The 24,509-nt window shown below is 49.3% G+C and overlaps 2 protein-coding genes across 11 annotated transcripts in view; both read right to left on the reverse strand.

Moving 5' to 3' along the window:
• Nucleotides 1-20,786, reverse strand: part of LOC125953406 (alpha-catulin) — a 73,555-nt gene extending 52,769 nt beyond the window's left edge. For 3 of the 7 annotated variants that reach the window (XR_007468958.1, XM_049682970.1, XM_049682968.1), the window contains exons 1-2: nt 5,893-6,384; nt 2,794-3,322 (exon numbers count right to left, since the gene is read on the reverse strand). Coding sequence is in view for 6 of the 7 variants with exons in the window: in XM_049682970.1 (XP_049538927.1) it covers nt 2,794-3,171 (378 nt within the window). In the remaining variant the exon portion in view is untranslated. Of the gene's footprint in view, nt 1-2,793; nt 3,323-5,892; nt 6,385-19,503 lie in introns of those variants that run through there. The other 4 variants (XM_049682971.1, XM_049682972.1, XM_049682969.1 and 1 more) reach the window with 3 other exon arrangements.
• A 1,786-nt stretch (nt 20,787-22,572) lies between these two features.
• LOC125953385 (myosin-IIIb-like) overlaps nt 22,573-24,509 on the reverse strand; it is a 48,782-nt gene continuing 46,845 nt past the window's right edge. For all 4 annotated transcript variants that reach the window (XM_049682922.1, XM_049682921.1, XM_049682920.1 and 1 more), the window contains one exon: nt 22,573-24,509. This exon is cut by the window's right edge and continues 521 nt beyond it. In XM_049682922.1, coding sequence (XP_049538879.1) covers nt 23,623-24,509 — 887 coding nt within the window. In that variant the 3' untranslated portion in view covers nt 22,573-23,622.

Consider the following 24,509-nt stretch of genomic DNA (forward strand, 5'->3'; position numbering starts at 1 on the left):
GCTTGCCAAACAAGCATCGAGCATCATCATCAACATCATTTTTAAGACTCTCAACAGGTCAACAGATTGGTCGCAACAGCAGCAGCAGCAGCAGCGGTAGTGCTTGTGCATGCCAAGAAACACCGGAACCAGGAATCGGTTCCACACTAGCGCAACGGTTACCGGATCGATGGCCCCGACCTTCGTGTCCCTGCCGCCCTGCCAGAATTTATTGAACGGAACACAATCGCGCTTCGAGGGGCGTACGAATACGGTGTCGAAACAATCATTAGGGACTTGCCACCATCTCTTACTCCTCTCTCTCCCACATGCGGTGGGCACATTAGCATGCTTTCGGCGTACTGTTGGTGGTGCTGCGATCGATCGACCGGACGCGATTTCCCGCGTTACAGCGAGACGACGTCGAGGACGACGATGCGCGCCGCGTGGCTAATGAATATCACGTTGCGCCTAATAAACCTCTTTGCACGTTTGCAGCATAAATTCAATTAAAGCCCCCCTCCTTCGCATCCAGCTCCAGGTGACCGCCAGGTTTGCGCGCGGAAGCACCGCCAGTCGAGGACTACTTACGGGGCCGCGAGAAACCGTAACAACCCAACAGTGGCCCAACAGCACCTCGTACTCATCGTCGTCACAAGATGTTGTGACCGATTCGCGCAACCTTACGGACGGTACACCGTATCGCCACCAAAGAGCAACTAGAAGAAAGAAAAAAAATGGGAAAAAGAAGCCAAAATGGCCAAGAACCGAACCGCTTCTTGCACTTCAAGCACGACGAGGTGCTTACAGGGCAAGGCAAACGGTACATTCGTACGAGTTCGCCGAGTTACGGTCCTTCTCCTTCGCCTTCGTCTTCCTCTTCTTGACCTCTCGAATGTCCTTAATTATCCCCGAGGGAATAGTGTCACGTGGATCGTTGTCGAACGCGTACGCTCGTGTTGCTGTGGTGTGTATGTGCGTAAATGAACATGTGCGAATGGAAAGAGCGGGTTGGTGATGACAGCACCACCTCAACCGAATCGGGCATACAAGGTAACGGTTTAATGGATGTCTGGGAACGGAATCATAGTTTTTGGGCCACCCGAGGACTGATCGAGCAAAAAGGAAAAGAGCCACCCCGCCGTGAGTCGAGAATAATGATATCTTCAACGCCTTCAACGCGCGAACACGAATAGAATAGGAGGTGGTAATTAGACAACAGCTTGTTCGCCAGGTGTGTCAGGACATAAAGCTTGGTCGGTTTTAATGCGGAACTTATGCTTCTACTTTTCGTCATAAACTTGGTCACCTTTTTTCGTCTCAGTTTGTCCGTTTCTAAGCTACTTTTCATTTCAATTCTAATGAAGCTACCCCAGGGTTTCGCCATCCTCGTGTTCGTAGAAGTACTACTCTGCAAGGACATCTCATATCGATGCAAAAAAGGTGTGTTTGGATTTACACTATGGGATACATATATTCATATTTATATGAGAACGAACGATTCCCATGTGCAATTCGAAACAAGTTTTGTTTTTTTCGAATATTTGAGTAATACTTCGGCGAAGTCAACTTCTATAGAAGACGATAGCCATGATTTTTTTCTGTTGAATGTTTTTGAAATCCATCATGCGTCTTATCATGCGTGCCGACGTAAATTCCTCATAAGGATTGAGCAATGACGCAAAGACCATAGATGTTTAGATGACCATATCTTGGACAGCACTTGGTCAGGTGCATGCTCCTGGTATAAAAGGGTAATGTCGTATATTTGAATGCATTTTGTACTATCCATTGACATTCTCTTCAATCAATCATGAAGAGCAAGCCCTACACGAAGACAGTAGAAGCATTTTTTCTTACTTCGTACAACACAAGTCCAACACGGACGAATCATAAACTGACATTAACTTTGTAGACTGAAACAGGTCAACAGTGAACAGTGAAATAAATCTAGCTTATGTGCGTTCCGGAAAGCTGCCACCGTAAATGATTCACCTACGAGTGTACAACATCGCCACCCCGTCCCAAACGCAATCCGGAACACGACCGGACCGGGAATGGCAAACCAGTACACCAGAATGTACAGCTGTGTGTCTGCTGCACGGTGCGAGCAAATTAATGTTGTCACTGTGGAATGGCATGCCACGTGACTGCAGTGCAGTGTGTCGTAGCACACGTACACGTACCACTGGCAGCCGGTACGCTGGCATTGACTTGCAGGTGCACAGTTGAAGGTGCTTGCGGGCACCTCTAATATCTGTGTCTTCTCCATACGACGTAGCAGCGACTTTGTGGTGACTTTTGCGGTCTTCTGTCCTTCGTACCAGCCAGCAGGTGCTCGTGATGGCTCTATGTGCAGCAAACCCCCCTCCTGCTCTAGTGGTTCCAGACCAGAAGGGCGAAGCGATAGCCGTGGAGTGTGCAGTGCTCAAAGCAGACCACCAAGAAGCTGTGACCACGTGAACAGTGAGCTGATTAGTCAAAGGATAGCCGTCACTAGCCAGGAGCGATAAGAAGAAGGACAAGGGAAGAGAATAAGAAGGAGAGAAAAGAGATAGATAGAGAGAGAGAGAGTGATAGATTGCACTCTAATGATGGTGGTGACAAGGCAGGACAAGACAGTGGCTACTACTAGCTAGGACCCCTCGGTGGCCACCCCTCGGCGTACAGTGCAGTGCGGTGTAGAGAAGGAGCAAGCCACAAGCATCACGCACGTACGCACGCACGCACGCACGTACGCACGTACGCGCACACACACACACAGAGAAGCACTTGAGCACTACAGAAGGACGGAATGGCCGCCCGGATACACACTTTGGACTGTGATCGCCGGTTGACGGAGCTGTTGCTGCTGCTACGCCTCCGAATGCCTCCCGATGGACCGGCGCCGCCACTTCCGGTTCCGGCCGTCAGCGAACCGTCAGCCGACATCGACGCACCGACCGCCCCCGCCCCATCCGGTCCCTGGCTGTGGTGCAGATCGACATCCAGTGAAGCACTTTTCCGTCTACTTTCACCCATTCCACCACCGATACCGAGGCCTATGTTGCTGTTGCCAATGCTGTTGCTGCTGCTAGTGGTGCCGGCACCTCCTCCTCCTCCTGCACCTCCGGTTTTGGCCATCCGGCGACCGATATCATCACTGGCACTGACACTGACGCTACGCTCAAAGTAACTGCCCTTCTCGTTCATCGTTCCCCGGTCGTTCCCCGTCGTTTTCTTCACCTGTCAGTTGAAACTACAGCGACGATTCCTTCACGCAACGAAACCACCGGAAAACTTCACCGGAAGTGAACACACACACACACACACGCACACACGATGCACATAAACTTTCACTCGGCTTCAAATCGAGGGGCGGCGAAGACATGGAGACATGGAGATAAGAAGCGCGAATCAAAACACTGCACTGTCATCGCCGTCAAGGGCCAGGAACTCGCACCTCGCTGGAATGCCCTCTCTCTTGGGGAAACTCGATCTCAGGAGGAAACAGGAGTGACACACTGACTTTTCTTGGTCCTTGCCTTAGTTTTAAGGGATTCTGTGACCTCTTGGTTCTTCAGAACTTACTCTTGGCGGCACGAACTGCTGCTTCAACCGCCCGAAAGTGACACAGCATGTCCTCTATTGAAGCAAATTTAAACAAAAAACCGAAGTTCCAGCGTCGAATCGTTGAAGGAACATTCTCATTTTAATGAGAACATCATTTTACAACAAAAAAAAAACCTCATTTGTTTGAATCCCTTTGCCAACGCAATCCATTCTTCTACATGTACTCCACACAAAAAACAAATGTTCCTAGAAGCAATAACGATAACCTAACGCTCTATGTCTCTATGGCGTAGAGAAGCTCGACGAGCGACCATTCACGGGGCAGCAAGGACAGGGTGCCCCATTGATCATCATTAAATGATCGCTCGATTTACGAAATTGCAGCCCGCTTCGCGTCATCCTGTTCTTCGCTTCAAGCACGCTCCGTTCAAGATGGCTACGGCCGCAGACTAAACCCCACCATCATGATGATCGACATTCATCACCAGGCCCGCCCATGGAATGGCCCATTTATGTTACAGACCCTCGCACATCCAACAAATATGCCCGTCAATGCGCGCGATGTTGTCTTGTCAGAATCATGAAGGATGTGCCAGAGTGGACTCGGCTCCGGCTTTTCGACAATTTAAACGACATTAACCTTGGGGCTCGTTATCGGTTTTCGGTCGACTCGCGAACGATTATTCTCGCAGTGCCCTCACTTACGGGTGGGTTTCCGGAATCGAGCATCCATCGATTATTTATGTATCGACCGACCTGCTGCTTTGTACGTGATATCGTACGCTTCGCCCACGGTCTCGTCCTTGTCGTGATGGGAGCACCGACACCTGAATCGTACGCACACACACACAGCCGCACGATGGTCGGTCGGTCGTGGTTTCGGTCGGCGTGGCCTACAACCGCACCCTACCTGGAGGGCCGCCTCCAGGTTCCGTTGTTGTTATTAGAAGACGGATCTAAGCGGAGCCACCAAACGAGCCAATGAGCCCCGAGAGACGGAAAAGAATCGAGAGGAAAAACTATGCCAACAACAGCAAGCTCATCGCCTTCTGCAAAGGCACCTCTATAGCACCTGCAACCGAAGCAGCAACCGCGGTTGACGAATTTCTTCTTCTCCGTTTTCGTACCTTACTCCGTACTCCTTGGTCCTCTGCCATTCAGCCCAAAAGTTGAGTGTGGGCCGAGCTGTCATACCCGGCAAAAAAAGGAAAGGACACAAAGCTAGAGACCCCAAAAAGGAAAGGAAAACACTTGCTAAAGCCTGAAGTACCCCGGGGAACACCACGAGCAACAAAAAAACCCCACGATGAAAATGGAACAGCGAACATCCGGCAAAAGGCAAATCTTCTACGTCTCCTCCTCCTCCTCCTACTCATTCTCTTTCTCCTCTCCTCTCCTTGATCACGCTAGGTGGAATGATGAAATCGAAATCGAAACGAATCTCTCGCTCTCGGGGAAACAGAAGCAGGATTTGAACTTGACACAGTTCCACTTGGAGCATTCGGAGCGCTTTCCATACCGACCGATTGTGTGTATCGAGGCACGGTTTGTATCGGGCACATCACATGGCACAGGACACTCAACAGATACTAGCTCCACACACACACACACGCACGCACTCAACAGACGCTTCAACACAACGCCACCAGACACGCACCATCATATCATTGGCACCGTGCCGTCTGCGGACGCACCGCACCACACACGCTGACCGTGGAAAACAGTGGAAATCTCGAACCACAACAACCACAACAAGCACAACAACAACCACTTGTATCTGGGGCAGGATGCTGTCCACTCACTCGGCACGCCAAGGTCCAGGTGACGGGCGCTGATAGAAGCAGCAGCAGCAGCAGCAGCTCTCCAACGTATCACATCGCCGATACGCCAACGCGACCGTCGTGAGCTCGTGAGTCTCGTGAGAAAAAAGGGGGCCTCAAGGACTGTACTGGGCCGCCCGAACGCGTCGTGTAGGTGTGTGAGAGAAGGAGAGAGAGAGAAATCCGGAGCTCAACGTGTGAGCATCCCAGCATAACTTCACGTGATCTGGCGCACATTTGCCTGACGCCCGACGACAACGACGTCCGTTGAGCCTATTCGCGAGCGAGAGATTGACAGGTCCTCCTCGGGGGGGCGCTGCTTTACCTCATCGTTCTTCGTCTGTTTTTAGGGGGGATTTTTTCTGTTTCGATTTCGAGGACTCGACCTACACACACGCACACATGCAAGCACGCACGCACGCACACAGCGGTTCCTTGGACATTGGACGGAAATTTGGGACACGGAACCGCGCGCGGACACTTGGACACTTGGACACTTGGATACTTGGAGTTACTTGGCCGTGGAATTGGAATTCCTTACCGTGCACCGTACCGGACGACTCCGTGGACTCGTCGAATCGGCCTCGAATTCCGGGGACACAACACTCGCTCACAAACCCTAGCCCCTCCGTTTCCGTCGCCCGCTCCCTCTGTGGCCAGGCCCCTACCTCGTCGTCTTTACCGTCCTCGTCCTCTCGGAGCGATCCCGTTTTTTTCTCGTATCACGGAAAACCCGGAACGAACGAAACGGGGCGGAACGAACGAACGACGATAACGCGGGGCCCAGTCAGGACACAGAGAGAGGGAGGGAGAGAGAGAACGGAGCGAGGAAGGAGCGAGAGAGAGAGAGAGAGTGTGTGTGTGAGTGAGTGAGCGAGTGAGAGTGTGAATGAGAGAGAGCAGCGAGTGCGCGCGCGAGGAATTTTGCGAAGCGATGCGAACGGAAGACGATATGCAACTGAAGCGCTGCAGCGTGAGAAAGGTCCCTTTTGGTCTCGGCTCGGGGAGCAAATAAACCCTCCAAGGAAAGGCTCCCGCGGTCGTCGTCGTTCGCACACACACACACACACCTGCGATACCGTCGTCGGTTGGTGCTGGAGCTGGAAAAGTTCGGACTCCCCCACAGAAACACCTACACCACCCGTGTGTTGACCCGTGTTTGTGTGGGTGACTTTGGCCCCAGAGTGAGTGACCGGCCAGCCAGCAGCAAGCGCAACCTCACGTGCCTCACGTTCAATGATGATGATGATACCGAACTCACGCGCGTGGGAAAACCGCTGGCCCACTAGGTATGTGTAGGTGTGTGTGTGTGTGTGTGTGTGCCAAAGGGCTCCAGAACGCGCCCCGTGGTGGCCAAAAATGCGTTTTCTTAATTAAGGTAATTGGAATTCGCCTCAAAGAAGTCCAACAGGAGTCTTTTTTTTGTGGTGAAATCCTTCATACACGCCATAGCATACTACGATTGGCTGAACATTTTTAAAGGGATGAAAGTGATGGAAAAATGGCCATTTGGGATCAACAAGTGTCTTCTTGTTGCTTCTTATTTTGACATTTTATGTATCGCATATTGACAAGAACTTATTGCTCATAGGCCTCTTATGCTCCTCTTTCAATACTCATTCAAAAGTTGATTCACATCCTGGTTTCATTCACGCCCAACAAACACAAGCAACAGCAGCAGCAGCAGACTGCTTGGTTTATTCCTGGTCTGCTGCTAGTGTGCAGGCTGCAACAAAAGCTCTTGTGTTGTGTTGAATCCAGGAGCGAGCGCGCGAACGAATCTAAAATTAAACACTTCCGCCACGCAGACATGGACATCATCATCGTTCCCTTCTGCTTCTTCCCCAGCGAGAGACCATTCATCCCGATACCCCGATGTGTGCGTCGAGTAGTAATCCCTAGACGAGTAACGGGCGCGAGGAAAAGGATGCGCAGGATGGATGAGTCCTTGCCTAACACACATACACACACCGACACACACACCCAGTTCATTATCGGTGGTTGCTTCTCCACGAGGTCGAAACTAATTTTAGATTCGACGCGCGTACACCGTAGTGTGCGTACCAGCGGCAGGGTGGATTAGTGTGTCTGAGTGTGTCTGAGCGAGAGAAGGAGAGATAAGGAAAGCGATGGGGGCGAATGGTGTACACGATAGTACCACCACCAACGCAAACAGCAAATGTGAGCCTTGATCGTGAACTTTTCCACCTTGCTGCTGCTGCTGCTGATGTCCTTGCTGTGCGTTAGCTTTCGTGTGAGTGTCGCTCGCCACCCATTGAGTGATTTGTTGTTGATGTTGCGCTCGGTGAGTACCGGCCACCCGCGGCCGAGGCCACCCGCGAGTCCTGAGTGGCATGTTCCCACTGACGGAGTGCTCGGATCGTGTCGTGTTTTGTCCCAGGAAAATAGGCTCTTCTCCCATAGCGCTGAACACCTGGTGGACCTGGTACGGTATGTCTAGCCAGCCGCCTGCTTTCTCTTCTCCACATCCCAATCCTCCTACTTCTCTCGCAAAGCACTCATTGCGTGGCATGGCGATAGGGAGCGAAAAAAGAAAAGAACAATGCGAAAACGTCAAATCGATGCACGCGTTGCACTTTGATGACGTCAGTTGTGGTCGACCGGTTGGTTCGGACGTCATCAACCCATTCGGAAGACCGGGAGCAGGATGGTTGGTTGAGCCGAGGTAAAGGACACTCTTGGGCGTGTGACTCTGGTCCAATGCAATAGCCATTCGTGGGGAAGCTGAAGCGGAACGGATTTTATTGTTCCGCCCGTTGCTTGTCGGAGGTGCACTTGAGGGACCTCACCAATGCGTCGGTGTCCACCGTTTGGGTCGGTCGGTGCATCGACGAAATGGTCGCAATGCATGCCTGCGGTTCCATCATTGTTATTAAATGGAACGCACACGATCTGATGATTTGAAATGGAAATTGGGAATCAGGAAGCGAAGCGAAACAAAGAACGTTTCCAAATTGGATTTCTAGGGTACGGTAGCGGCTGAGTTCATGTTTTTGAGCTTGTTTTCGGTTCGGTTCCATTGTAGCATCATTAACATCGTTCTGTGACACACACGCATACAACTTCATTTTACGTAACGGAATATCGTTTTAAATCACAACGTTTTGAATGAAGATTCAAATTAATTCTCTGTCACTCTATTATTTCTATAATTTCACTTTTTTCTAGCAAGTGTTGGCATTGATTGGAAACGTTTTGCCTAAGCCTTTGACAAAACCTTAGTTCCTGAGAGTCCAACATGACTTCCTCCTCCTACTAAAGACGAGCACTTCTCAAATGTTATATTATTCTATCAAACAAAGCATTTATATTATTCTATCACAAAGCATCCATTTCTCCTTCGAAATCCAATCTCTTTCGATTGATGTGCACATGAACTCACTAAAAGGCAAGCCGCGATTAATATGAACAAAAAGATTACTGTATTTACGAATTGTAACAAAAGGCTGTCACTCATGATTTTAATAATTTTTAACAAGGGCTACAGAAATATTCCATTTGTATTGCTGTTTAATACTCAATCGTTCTTGGTCACGAAACAAGGTCTCGATTTACCTTGGACCAATAAAAGATACTAAAATTTGATACTTATTCATAAATTTGCTTACTAATGGGTTTACTTAGTTAGTTACTTACTCATCAGGCGCTACAACCGACGAGCGGTCGTGGCCTGCCACTGAAGATTCCTCCACCGCTCGCAATCGATCGCCGTCGTACTCAATATCGATAATCCTGCTATTCTAGCTTCAATGTCGATACCGTCGCTTCATCTCGAGTTGGGCCTACAACACCCTTTCTGTCTATCCGGAACTCCTAAGAAGACTTTAAGCGCTGGGTCGTCGTCTGCAATTCTCATGACATGCTTAGCCCACGGAAACCGGGCGAGTCTCAGGCGCTGCGTGACAGTAACATCTTCATACAACGCGTGTAACTCCGTGTTGTGTCGGCTTCTTCTCGTCTCTTCTCACACACGGGGCCAAATATCCTTTTCTGTAAATTCTCCTCTCGAACCTCCTTCCAAACAACACATTCAGGGAGGTTCCACTATTAACTTGCACATAAATAAAAGCCACATCTTTTACTCCCATGAGCTATCCAGCAATAAATAAATGCAAAAACCATTTGATAAACATAGAACCATTAGCTAAACCACATTCGTGACCTAGACACGTTGCATCAAACACAAACGAAAAACGCAAAAGTAAAGAAAAGCGGCCGAAAAAAACGAAAAGTAACCAAATAGGTGGATAACAAAACGCGGAAACTGAGGCGCAAAGTCGGACGCGACGTAATTGCTCCAATTTAACCGGTATACGCTTTCCCGCGGGTTGCTGGTTCGCTGCTTCTTTTTTTTTTCGTCCGACCGCCTGTAATTCGAGCATGCTAATGCAGTCCAACCGATCACGTACAAACACTTACTGCAACAAGTATTGTGCAACGTGAATCCACGCTTCACGCTACTCCTCGTGCTTTTCAGTAGCAGCAGCAGCAAAAAGGCCAACGAACACCAGTCGGAACACCCCGCAGTACCCCGGTACACTCCCGTGCAGAGAAGGAGAAACCTTAGGAATCCATCTCTCGTCCACCTCGAGCTCGCCCGTCGACTGGTACGATTCATTACCCTTCATTTGCACGGGACACGCTTCGAATGTGGAAAAACCTCTGGGTTTTTTCCACATTACCTTCAGCTTCCTCTCTCTCTCTCTCTCACCAATTGTTTTCCTCAACCTCGATAAGCCGCCGGACCACCTTTTCACCACCCCGCCCAAACCAGGATACCGGAGCACGTTTGCAAACATTCAGCAGGCAACGAACGCGGTCGAAGGAACGCGCGCGCGCGCGAGCAAAAACGGTTTTTGTGGCACCAAACCAACCGGCAGTAAACCCTGACATACGATCCGGAGTCGGCACACCAGCCCACATGGTACCTCCGTTCCCCGTCCCCGGTGGCCGCCAACGGCCGTCGCCGACCGCCCGGAACTGGTGGAAAGTCCGGAAATTTGTAGGCAAATTTCCCATGACCTCCGAAAGCACGGCGCGGTCCATTCGTCCGTCCGTCCGTCCGTGTGGGGGCGCAACACGTTGCCACGAGTTTCTTTTGCCCCTTTTGCTGAGAAGCCCCAAACAAACGGCCAACAAGTCTCGGTGCTGCTGCCTTCGAGCTCGACAAAACTTAGATACCGAAGACGATTATCGAACGAGGGGTGGCCTTTTACCACACCATTTTTTTTTTTTTTGGCACGTGCCAAGCGAATGGAGTAGCGCCCCCCGTCGGGATGCCAATGCCCCCGGAGTCGGCGACCGGATTGATGCCGATGGTTTTACGATTCGTTTTCACCGTCACGCCAACACACCGCCTTCCAAGACCTCGGCGGGAGGACCCGAAAGTATGCTCGTTAAATCAATCAACCAACATTTACACACCTGTGCCACCACCCCTTCTCACACTCCACACACACCTTCTTAACTCGTACTCGAGTTGTACTCGCGAGGAATTGGTTTTTGGGAACAATATTGCGAGGAACGTGTGCTGGGTATAAGTGAAGTGAAGCAAATCATATTCCAATGCTGCGTGTGTCCTTCCTCCACACTCCACCATATGGCACTTTCGAACCAATTTTCTCGCGCTGGGCGAAACAATCGAAACCGAACCGAGAGGCCACGATTTTTACGATTTTTATTGGCCTCGCGGGCTCGCGAGATGGAGGCCGGATCCGGATGGAGGATGGAAAGCCACCCCGTTTGGGACCCCAGAAAAGCCCCGTCCTTATTTGCATTGAGTTGAATCTGGTGGGGGAGAGACCTCCTCGTGGGCCACATTATCCACCGCGGTATCATAAAAGCGAGCGTCGAGCCTACTTACTACACGCACCGCAGGCCACGCCGAGGGTTGAGGGAATTCAAATGCCGGTCTAATGCCGGTTCGTCACGCAGTGAACGGCCGCCGCCGCCGCCGGCCTCTATTTGCCGCTTTTTTGGAAAGCCAACGAACGCTCGTCTGGGACCATTTCGACGTTCCTCGGCCCCCGATGCCGATAATCGTTCTGTGGTTTGTGCGCATATGATCGGCAGGCCCCGGTGTCAACTCCGGCCGGGCAAATGATGCAAAATCTGGCTCCGAAATGGCCTCCCCCAAGGGGGGCTGCCGGTCGAATACCGTGTTCCGTAGTAATTCGATTTGCAGCCCACGACGGCGCACCGTACGGTGAAACGGTTGGCACGAAGGCAGTATTGATCTAATTACGCCTCCGATTTGTGCAAGTGTGTGTGCGTGTGTGTGTGTTTCATCAGAGTTTCTTAGCGCGTACGCAGCTCAAGACATTAGCCGGTGCCGGCACCGGCGTTGCAGTCAAGAATGGATCAATGGGTTGTTGTCACAACTGTTGGCTTATTAGAGAAATCGGTAAGCACTTCTGGGAAAGTAATTAGTACAATCTGCCCAAAAGCTGGAGGAGTGAGCAAACTTCTCGCTCTAGCCTAATATGGAGATTCGTATGTATCTTCCATGTTTACAAAGCTGTTTAAAGGTTATTTCTAATTAGTTTTTTTTATTTAAATAAACACATTTGTTTGCGCTGTTATCATATGCTGTGCGTCTATGTTTGTACATTCTTTTTTGGTATAGCTTATTTTGTGCTTGGAATGGTTTTCTTCAATGTTGCCTTAATGAAACTATTTTTTCCTTACATTTGGTTTAATTGGAAATATAAATGTGGTCTACATGAATTATTGGGTTTGCATGGGTTCAAATATGGTGCTTTTTCTCATTACATGTAATCTCGTATCTTTTGATTAATTTTAAGATTTTAAGAAGGTTTCTCCATTTCGGTTAATTTAAGGGTTTTTTTCTGTGCAATGTCAAGATGGCAGGTTGAGTATTACTTTTAAACAAATGTTTTGGGGTTGAACGATGCATTGAAATTAGTTTGTTGTGATACCTTTTTGGTCTTTTTGACCCAAAGTCGTGTACATGATAGGATACGTTAAATCATGAAATCGTTTTACTTTTGGAGCATTAATATATCCAATAGATTCGTGTTTAAAACAAATAAATAATATGCTTTTCAAAATCGATAAAACCCTATGTCATCTTCAATGGAGTAATCCTTCTCGATATAAGTGCTATCGTCGATTAATTCGCTAGAAATTCATCAAATTACCCTTATATCTGACATAAAACATTTCTGATCAAAATATCACAGTAAACGATTTAATTTCACATTTGTTTATGAAAACAAAACTCTTAGAAACTGGCGTATAGAAATGGTCTTTAATACTCTGCGTTATGCTATTTAAAAAGGTATATATATTTCATTCTGCTTTCAAAACCTGTGTTAATAACCCGTTGTTTAACTTGGTCCGCAAGAGACAGAACAGTCTAACGTTACTGCATTGACACAATCAATTTGAATGGAATTTTAAAGGCAAGATAAAAATGTTATAAACTATCATCATAATGAAATGATAAAATGTACCTCAAAAACAAAGGGGCCAAACCAAATGCGCTGTTCATGGTGCATAGAACTTGCCCAGCCATTTACCATATCCCTGCCTCTAGCTCCCCGGGCACGTTGATCCCCTCTTGCAATCGTTTTAATTTCATTTTTTAATGAATAACTCAACATTTCGCCCCGAAGCACAAAGGTGAGCACTGGTCGTTGTCGTCGTCGTCGTCGTCGTCGTTGCACCTTTTGCCAATCAAAACGACCGGGCTGATTTCATTACAAAACTTTGCCCCATTATCAGCTAAGCTCATTGGGGCGTACGAAACGAGGGCCACCAGACCAGCGGAAACCCCGAGAAAGGCGATCCTTCGTCGATCCTTCACGGCGACGACAGACGAACTTTGCCACCGAATCGCTTCAATCCCATCAGCTTAGCAGCTTTAGCTGCTGAGAAACTTGCAGTGCAGTCTGAGCTGAGCAGAAGAAGCACAAAAAAACAACGGGAGTTAAAGAACCGACCGCAACCACTGTATCGTGACCACTGAACCTCATGTTTCTCATGTCGATTTCGATTCAAACGGAGCAGGTTCCGGGGGGGGGGGGGGGGGGGGGGAATTAGAAACCTTCCCAACCATCCTCGGTCCCTTCGTTATCGGTTAATCGAGTTTCGTCGAGACTTCGGAGTTGCAATCGGAATTGTCACGCTACGTCGGCCGCCATTGCTAGCAGCCGATAATTAGCCGGCGGCGAGTTGAACGAAACCCCCTGGTAACCTTCCATACAAGACAACAAGTCACCTGAATTGAAGCCGCTCTCCACGGGAGAGCTGTTCCTCCCGGTGGGGTGACATCAACACCCATTTGATGACGAGTACCAGCTTCTCCGAGTGTCACAGGACCTCCTGGTGTACGAGTCCCATCGTAAAGGACACTTGCCAAACGATGTTGACGCAATTGACAGTATCATCACAAGCAGCACGACGCTCCTAGCCCATAGCCGGAGTCGAAGTACATCTTCCTGTCCTTTCCTTCAGTGACCTACCGCATCAACGAGGCTATTGCGTGGTGTCAGGTCAGGATACTCAACCTACGACTATACAATTCCGTTCGCGTAGAAGGTGCAACAGTTTGGCGAGAGGCCGCATGCGCTCCCTGTAACCGTTGGAATCACTCCAACAGTCTTTCTCTCTTTGTCTCTCTTCCCGAATCTCCGCTCGATCAGGCTCTTGTCAGGCATGTCCTGGAGTTGCTCCACAATACGCATTACACCCCCTGACACAAAGGTTCCAGATGTGTATTGGTGACACCCAAAAAATCGCTTATCATCTGCGTAACAACAACATCGAAATGAAGGAATCTCCGAAAGAGAAGGCTCCATTTCCGCATTGTCACATCGTCGTGATCCAGACCAATCCACAACAATGCCTGTCAAAGTCGGAACAGAAAGCAAGCACGCCCGAGCGATTCCAAGAAGAACGTTGCTCGCTTTTCACTCTCCTCGTAAAGAATGGACCCGTTTTGTGTGGGTTTTCGGAACAACGGAGCTCGCAATTGAAATGAAGTCACCGAAGGAACATTCCGGCGTGCCAGGTCCAAAGTGATGCTTTAATTTGATTAATTTTATATCACCTGTGGGAGCGACCGCACCGGTGCGATAACACCAAAGTGCTGTTCGTTCGCTCTCTTCGGTTCCAGTTGCCAGCTACTGCGGGGAAAAGCGGATGAAGTCTACATCTAAACTTCGCGTCTCAAGATGAAGGACCGACGGAATCTATCTGGAAGATTAATCTGTCTCTGTGTGCCGTGGCGGCTTCCATTCGCTTTTGTGAACCGTTTGTGAAAAGGCGCACGATTATGACATGCCCAGGGAGTGATTCCCAGCGCTAACAGCAGCGCGACACCCCTGGCAGGCAGCTGCTCCTTCGGTCTTCGGCCAGGCGACATCGACAGCCACCTTATCGTCTCTCGCTCGGCTGCTCTGGCAACTTTATTCTCATAAAACATTTACTCGGGCGTTTCCTCCCCACCATTCCCACCCCCTAAGGGAGCAACATGGTCGTTGGTCAGCCAGCTTCGAAGTTGAAAGTAAATTTCGTTTGATGTCTTCTGCGCTTCCGCCGGTCGGGCGACTGCACGCCCGTAGGCGCTAGCGCTAGCTAGGTGTCTAGTAGTGTCATTCAGCACGCGTTGCGCCCATAAATCAATGGCATCGCATCGACAAACGGGGAGTGGGAGAAGCTAAACCAAACTCTGGTCAACACCATATTTCAACACACACACACACACACGCGTGCACAGGCGGATGGACACGGCTGCTGGTCGGTCGGTCGGTAGCACCCAGGTACAGATTGGTCTGTCATGAATCTTTCAACGGGTGCGCTTTGAGCGCGTTTGAAAAATGGACGACGACGACGACGCTGACGACGAAGCTGACGACACGTTATCGTGGAAGTGTCGGCAGCTTTTACAAACCACTCCAAACCCAGCGCCTGGCCTGCAGAGTGCATTTTCAAGGTCCTAGTCAACTGCCTAGTCCTATGATCCTCTCGCATCTGTCAACATAAAGCCAACATCCTGACGCGACCGGCTCCCGACTCTGGATGAAAGGCAAATGTTTTGACTACGAAATTGATCCCGCCCCTACTTCACGCTTTCAACACTCTCCCGACGGTGCGGAATGCGGGAACCTATAGTTTGCTTGCCACCGCTTAATACCGAGGGCCCGGGCCGAGGTGTCGAAGCCGCGGAAGTGATCAGGCAGCTTATTTTCTTTCAATTTCCAAACACAATATGCAAACCGCCTCCGTTTTAACGCCTTAAACCGAGCAGCCGGTCGGCCGGTGAAAACACCTTTCAATCGAGTTATTCGTCGAGTCGAGCAACTCGACGAAATGTCAGAACGACAGTTTCTGGCACGCCATGAGTCATGGTGACACACACACACACCCGAGCCGACCGAGTATGATGCCAACCTTTATCCCCTCACCCCTTTTCGATTGGCTGTTTTGTATTTCTCATCATCGCCAGGACATAACCAGAGTTCTATTTGCTCACGTGCGTCAAAACAAAGGGATCAACACCAGAGACGAGAGGGGAAATGCGCCACGTAATACGCCACGAATGGATCGCGGGCTCATTGGCGGTGGCCGGCACTGACCGCAAGTAAATCAGTCTCTCTATCGCAGCTAATTGGACGTTGCCATCATAAATCTCGCGACGGCTACGCGGCGCCTAGCCGATGTCTCACCGATCTCCCCTCCATCCCCTCGGCCGTTTCCGCCGCGGTGCCATTATTCATCTTTTCGTCGCGGGATTAGCCGGCATGCGATGCGCACGGGTTGCAGGAAGATTCACTCCGCAGAGTACTGCGGAGGAATAAATAGTATTAATAAGGGTAACGGGAGAAACTCGCGACAGAGCAAGAGAGTGAGAGAGGGAGACGTGTAGTTGTTGGCCGCAACGTTCTATTCTTACACCGTTGGCCACCGAGGCTGCCGCCGGACGAAGATTGACGAAATCAGAGTTGTATGAGTTCTGCCGGTTTGCTGTGTACAAGCAGCAGTACAGGCGGGCAAGGCGAGTCTTCCAGGCAGATTTAGAACACGTCACATAACACCTTTTTGGTGGAAGATATTTTCTTGCGAGCTGCTAATCAATTTTCAATCCCAATAGAGCAAAATGGAACAATATTGCGCTTAATAGTATTGCATACTATTTTGTTTTAGATAAACGCAAATCAATTTCGGTTTTTATATTTCAAAAAAAAAAACAAATTGAACCAAATTTTTATCCGTAACCTTTTAATAATTCCTTGAGCTGCTGGTGCAGTAGCAAGACTGCGAGCACTAAATTAATTAAAGAGCTTTTTTTCCATTCGTTTAGAACAAGTTTATAATAACTTCTGATTTTTTTGCTCCTTCCTTCTTTTGCATTGTTTCTTTTACCTATTGAAAGTGAAAAATCATTGCGGCAGTTACAATTGAAATTATTGACAGATCCAGTTATTCAACTTAGTGGATTTGGCCGGAACAAAAGTGAGAATCTGAATCTACAGTCTATTCTCGTACTTGTAGTCATAAAACGTTATTGGTTGTTGTACTCATTTACTACAAGTATCGCAACAAAGCTTTAGCATTTCTTAAATCACAAAAACCCAAATCAATTTACATTAAATTAAGATAATGAATTGATGTTTTGAATAAATCAAGAAACTATTTATAAACAAAAGATGAAAAATAAATTCTTTAAAATTACATCAACTCTTTTCAATATTTGCTGAATTTCTGATCGCTGTATTGAACAGAAATTGATCAAATATTTTCCAAATATATAGCAAAGAAAATTCCATGTAAGTCCACACATTTTTTCTGCTGAGTTTTACGAGGTTGTACAATTCTAGGTTTTCGTTCTTTTAAAAATGCCAGTTAAAAAATACTTTAAGTGTTTCTGGTAAAACTATAACTCTTTCTCTACTTTACTGCTCCTCTCCATCCACACGAAGTGTAGGAAACAGCTAAGTGATATCGATATGTGTCATTCCAGCTGCTTCGCATCGAATAAAACAACCATCCGGGAGTGTAAAGCGGGAGTTTTTTTTTCTCCATTTTCAGTTTTCCGTCTCCAGTCCAGTGATGCAACGGATAACGGTTGGCTTGCTTTCATCCAGTGGAACCTTACGCCAGCAATTGTTTATCTCGCGTCAAACACCGATACCGAACAGCAGCACAGCCGCAATCCGTGGTCGACGCCCAGATGGGGAGGATTTTCCTCGTCACCAAAAGCACCCCTCTCCCCTCTCATAATCCGCCCCTCCATTTCCCTACACAACTCACTCGTAATGGCAACAAAACGCGGACCACCAGCACCACCACCAGCACCGGGTCGTCGGACGACGTCTTGGTCGACGCGGTGGCGCGCCACGCGGTTGTTGGCCACACGGGACTATAAATAAACTTTTCGCTTTTAATAATTATTGTCTACCGCCCGCGGTCACAACAGCAGCGGCGGCGGCGACGGCGGCTACGATTCTACGGCTTCCTGGGGGCCCCCAGCTAACCGATGGGCATGGCGTGGTACGGTTTACCGAATCTAACTTTAGTTCACTCATCGGCCGGGCGGCGCGTGCTCCAACGACACACACACACACACGCACGCACGCCAGCTGCCTGTATAGTACGAAGCCCCGACAAAACCAGAAGAAGATCCCAAAATCCTCGCCCCTCTGGACTGGCGCCAGTTGCTACTGTTGCTGCTGTTGCTTCTCGGCATTACTGCAGCTTGTCGCTTATCGCATCCAGGAGCCAGGTTTCGGTCCGGTGCGCTTTGGAAAAAAAAGTGTCTGGCTCTTCGATTGAGCTACAATACGCAAATCCTGCTGCCCCGTCCCCGTCATCTTGAGGTGGTCTTTGTAGGCAGCGCAACACGCAGCACGCCGTCCACCGAAAAGTGCACGCGGATCATCGCGATGGCGAATCTCATCTTGATTGTTGTTTATTTATAAAACTTTCCCAGCAGCATAGCGAGCGAGCGAGCGAGCGCGTTGAGCGGACGAGAACCGCAGCGGCCTTTACGCCACATCATCGCTGGGATGGGTGGGTGGGAAGAGAGGTAGGGGAAGAGCGATATTAAAATGATGTCCTGTGGCATCGCTGTGCGTACCGGTGGTGTCCGCGAGGGCCGAGTGTCTGTGAGTTATTCCGAGCAACGGAATCGCGTCGCGCCTGTTCTATTCTTTCCCGGTGAACGCGTCTGAGCATCCGTCACCGTGCTACTGGCCCGTCTACCGAAGAGACGCCTCGTTCCTGTGTGTGTGTGTGTGTGTGTGTGTGCCTGGTGTTACTTGTTGTGAACAGAATGGCATGATTGAAGAAGCTTTCAATTGACGACTACCGTAAATCCGCCATCATCGTAGCAGGCTGTCTGTGAGATTTGTTTTGAAAACTTAACAAACTCCTCAGCCAACTCTGCTTTTTGAGACTTTTTTAACAGGGCAATTGCTTATCCAATAATGTTTGGTCTATAATCTTGTATATTACATATTATTAATGCAACATAATGCTAATTGCAATATCCATAAATAGACAAAGCGAATGTTCAGTACAAGGCACGTATCCTTGTACTAATTCAATTGACAATATTGAATATGGGAAGACCGTCATCTCAATAATGTGTAACCTTTGCAAATGCTCTTCCAACCGTACAGTCCTGCTGTATGACCACAAGAGAGCACCTGGAACCGGATCTCACACCATCGGAGCCCCATAATCCGCTTTACCTCCCCCCCCTCTTTTACCCAAACATAACCTCCAAAAACAGGGACGCTCCCGATAATCACAAGTTAGCAAAAAGGAAAACAGGAATAAGTTGGTATCCCGCGCGCGCGTGTGTGTGTGTGTGTATTCCAATCCCAAAACCGGGGAACTAAAAGTCTTGCCAACACCACCAAAGCCCCCGACCCGTTCCAACGAAGGGATAATCCGGAATCCTTAAGCGTAATGATGGCTCAGTAAGCCGGTTGTTAGCATAACTTTTGCCACTTTACGAGGGGGGCAAACCGGTAGCATCGGAACAACCGAACGATACGCAACTGTATTTTGTAGCTGTGTCCTGTCGAGCCCTCCAGTTTTGTGGGTTTTGAGGTTTTGGACTACTCAGAAATAGGGAATGTGCTTTTCGGCTTTTACTTACTTGCTTCATCAGCGGGATCAGCATCTTCTCCACCGATTTGATCTTAATATCCAGCATATACTCGTTCGTTGCGATACCGGATGCATTCGCTCCACCACCAGCGGTTCCAAAGTAGGCACTTCCTTCACTTGCCATTGCTACGCTTCACTATGCAGAGCACACTAGGAGCAGGAGCAGAACCTTGGACCTACTTTCTTGTTGGCCCCGTTATCGCTCGCAACTCACACGAGGGGCTTGAACGCCTTCACCGCCACCTCAAAACCAACTGGCAGAATAAATCATTTCCAGCTGCAAACTCACCGAAAGGGCCTTTTTCCACTTCACTGGATCCGCGTTTGGTTTGCGCGCGATAACAAAATTAATTTCCACCAAACTCATTGACGTGTATGTACGTGTCGCGTCGGCGACGGCACTGACAATATGAGCGAACAACGCGCGCACCAAACACCTCTCCCTCTCTATCTCTCTCTCTCCCGCCTGCACCACACCGCTACGACCGCGATTTTCCGCGCGCTGCTGTGCACGATGATATTTTATTCGAAAATTCTGAAATTTTCCCGCACGAGCGCACGCCGGGCCCCCGCCGGCGGTATTTGCACTGCGTGATCTATCGCCAACGGAGCGAAGCTGCTAGTAGGACGACGACGATACCGGCCATGGCGCGCAGCAGTAGTAGCAGCTGGGCCCCCCACGCCTCGGTGGTGGCCACTCAAGAATGCTTCCGTTGTTTCTGATGCTCGCCCATTCAAACACGAATACGAGCACGAACGTGAACTACTAGATGGCTCTACTCGCTTTCACACTCACACCGCTTCACCGGTTTACGACAATTGATTCACGGTGTGCGTATGTGTGTGCGTGTGTGTGTGCGTTTGGTCGTACACTACGAGGACTACTAGATGAACGCTCGGAAGGCAGCCAACAGCCGACTTGGGATTTAGAATTTTGAACACTAGCAACATCTATACATAGCGCACAATAGGATCTTCATCGCGTATTCTCCAGCGACCACTACTCTGAACCTCTGAAATCACTGCCACGGCAGCAACCACACTGAAACACACACACACACACCCACCAGGTCAGCCCACCGAAGGGAATGACATTTTCTAAAATAAATTTTCCTCCCAATAGCACTACCACCATGCAGCTAGTGGCCGGCTGTTCTACATTCACTCACTCACTCCGCGCAGAAGCACACTGACACAGTGGCACGTTCGCACGCACGCACGCACGCACGCACGCACGAGAGTTCTAGACGGCTTAACTTGCGCACAACCGGCTAGGGCTACGTTCCGACAGCGACTGAACTGAACGGGATGCTGCGATCGTCGTGAAGTCGCGCACGACGCACCGGTTTACACAGCTGCTAGATGCTCGAAGTACATTCGGTGAGCGGGTGCGAGAGAGTGGGTCGCAAACTCACGGACCACAGGTATCGCCAGGTAAAGAGCTACTACAATACTACAAGTGCAAATCTTTTCTAACGAGGATGGACATCGTGGACATGATCAGGACAGGTGAGACTAAGTCCCAAGACGGGTTCATCACAGAACAGCAGCGAGTATTCAAAAATTGGCCTGGATTCAAAATATCGCCTTATGGTCCGAGCCAGACGCAGCATAACTGTGGGCGCTTTTGGAATAAGAGTTTTTATCGTTTTCGGAATTAACCCTTAGATGTTGTCGAATTTATGAAACACATTTCTCAAAAACTTCTTTTTTAAAAAGTATTATCGGTGTCCGTTGCTAGAATGAAACTATCTGGATTTTATATAGTTCTACACATGCAATCCTAAATCGCTTATATCCTCTATAGCTCTGCATGTAAACCGTCACTGAACACTAATAAGTAACAGTAGTCGTTTGTTTCTTCTTAAAACGAAGCATAACCATCCTACTTAAACATGCTAAGCGTCAGCCTTTAACATTAGCTATACAAACATTCAAATTTCAAGCAACGCTAGCATTTCCGATTTTCCAGGGTGTGGAGTAGACCTCGGGATGAAACGGACCAACTCTACTCTAATTTCGTTAAATCTCATCAGCCATTCCGAGGCCCTTCACGGATCCATTAATAATCTCTAATGAGGGCAGCATCCTTCTAACGCTAGATGGTCGCGACCTACTTAGCCCCATTTCGGAGGTGCCCCTCGAACTCGTAATGGAAAATTGGAAAACTGAAAGTTTCGTATCCAAATGTAATTTACTCCACGCTGCAGACCTTCCGGCATTGTTTACCGCGAGTTTCGGGTTCCGAGAAGGGTTCAAAGCTGAGCAATAACCTCATGCAAGCGCGCCCAGTTGACGCCTAGAGCCTGATGATAAGCCTTTTCCAATAACGCTTCCATTGCTACAACTACTGCAACTTTTACATGCCGAGTACTGGCACCGTGAAAAGTCCTGCAACAATCACGCTTAAACGAGACGGAAAAAGAGAAAGACAGAGAGAAAGGAGAGAGCAGAAGTGTACTAGAGTGACCAACGGAACGAACTCCCGCAGCTCATCATCATCCCGCGCCAAAAGTCGGACGATTTAGGCGATAGTGGCAGCAGCGGCGGCCACATCGTCATCGACCAACGACTGAACGGAAAGTATGACGAGCGACGACCATTAATTATGCACAATACCGTGCGCGACCATAAATTTAACATTCGTGTACAATAAATTATGCCCCAGCGCGATCCATTATCCTTCCCTCCTCAACCCTCTACGCTCCAACTCGAACATCGCGAGCTTTATCGCTCCGCACGCAAAACGATGGCTCCACCTCGGTTGTGGTTTAGAGTAGAACCGAAAATCCGCGACAGCGTGCGCCATGTCGGAACAATTTGTTGCATTGTGACATGAGAATGCTTTTTCCGCCGGTGGCCAAACACAACTATCTGCTCCGGAAGAGAAAATTTCCTATTAATGTCCATTCCATGCAGCTAATGATGTACTTGGTTACCACGTGACGCATAACTAGGTCCTGGCGATTGAAAGTACAGTGTCATCATCGATTCGATGGTGTCTATAAAGGCTACTACAGATAAATAACAACCGAAGGATACACGACCACAGACACGATTAGCAATCTAGAAAGACTTTATTTATTTTCAAAATCCAACCGAAAAAAAACCTATTAACTAATACGCTAAAGTGTGTGACGACAGCTCTTGTCAAACGCTCATCAATTCATCAAACTGAATCCTATTGCATCTCATCTTCCCCAACAGACCGCTCCTCGCCCCTTTCTCCTCTCAACTCCACTAGCACACGTAACGATTATAAGGACCACGACCCACGGGTAAGAGGTTTCACATTGTCACAGGATTGCACACCGACACCCCAAAGCGCAACGCAACGGAACGCAAATCTTTATCTTGCTTCTACCTCATTGAATTGTACTGTTATCGATTAATGTCCTAACGCCCACCCGAGACCGTCGAAACCCAACTTTAAACGAACGAACAACTTTCTTTCTCCGGGTGTTCAACTTCCCTCTTGCTCTCCTGTGTCTGTGCTGTTTGTTTTCAACTTCAAGGTAGGAAATGGTATCACCGGATAATTGCGTTATTGGTTGCGGTTAAGGGGAGTGGAAAGCGAAAGCGATAAGCCATATTGACCTCCCCCTTTCGATGAATAAATTCCTCTCCATTTCACGCCATCGTTCGCGGACCCGAAAGTGCACCACGTGTCCAACAACAACAGTCCACAGCTTCCTCTTCTACAAGCGCGCCTCCTCCTGCAGTGCGTCGTCATGTCCTGCGTGCAATGGAAATGGCGCTTGCAAAACTCTATTTACTGGTAAATCATCTTCTCCTTTCTTCGCTCTCTCTGTCTGTATCTATCTCGCTTCATCTCTCTCTCTCTCTCTCCATTGGAGAAAAATCAATATTTAAAACTTTTCTCTGGAAAAACGAGACCATTTTCGGCGGGCGGTTACGGGGCGGAAGGATGCATATCCTTCCCACATGCGCCCATCCATTCACCCCTCCCTCTCCTACTGCACAATAAGTCACAGACACACGCACACACTTTGGCTTGTTCGCTCTTTGGCTACGACAACGACGACGACGACGGTGGCAGTAGTGGTGCTGGTGGTGCTAGTGTTGCTGGTGGCGGCATTTTACTTTCCTAACTTTTGCCCCGCTGCGGCGGTGGCGGTGACGGTGGATTGATGCCTTTCCGCTTGCGCAGCGACTCGGTCGGTCCCTGCGTTGGCCGCAGCAGCTGGCGAAAGTTGAACGGCCCTAGGTACGAGTCGGCATTCCGATCCTTCTGGAAGATGATGGCCTGCTCGACCGAGTCGAACGAGTTAAGGGAATTCATGCCGCTACTGCCGCTGCTCAGGCTGGAGCTGTTCGAGCTATCCGCTCGCTCATCACCACCTCGGCCACCTACGCCACCTACGCCACCACCACCACCATCACGCGAACGTTCCCGCTGGTGGTGCAGCGGACCCTTGATGTCGATGTTGAGGTACTTGGACACGTTAAAGTTCTGGTAATCCTTGTCCAGCGTCGACCGATCGTCCGATAGGCTGTTGCTGCTGTTCGTAGTAGCGCCCTTCGAGTCGAACTGCTGATGTTGCTGCTGCTGCTGCTGGGCAGCGAACGAGGTAACGTGGGGACTGAACCGGTATACCCCGTTCAGCAGCTCGCAAACACCCTGACCGCAGCTCAGCTCCGACTGGCGTTGCTGTTGGCGTAGTCTCTGTTGCTGCTGCTGCTGCTGCTGCTGCTGTTGCAGTTGCTGTTGCCTTTGGTAGTGTTGCAGCTGAGCAAGTTGCTGCTGCTGCTGTTGCTGTTGTTGGTGGTGCTTCTGTTCGGCCGCCTTACGCCGATGGTTCACCAGGAAGTTGGTATCGCCAAACATCCGCATCACCGGGCTCTTGCTATCGATTTTCGTTTCCTCCGAGATGTTCTGATACTCGTGATGCTCAATCAGCCGCTTCTGGGGAACTTGTTGCTGCTGCTGCTGCTGTTGCTGTTGCGTTGCGTGGTGGTTATCGTCCATTCCGC

This window comes from Anopheles darlingi, chromosome 3 (genome assembly GCF_943734745.1).
Source record: "Anopheles darlingi chromosome 3, idAnoDarlMG_H_01, whole genome shotgun sequence".
In the NCBI taxonomy this organism is placed as follows: Eukaryota; Metazoa; Arthropoda; class Insecta; order Diptera; family Culicidae; genus Anopheles; species Anopheles darlingi.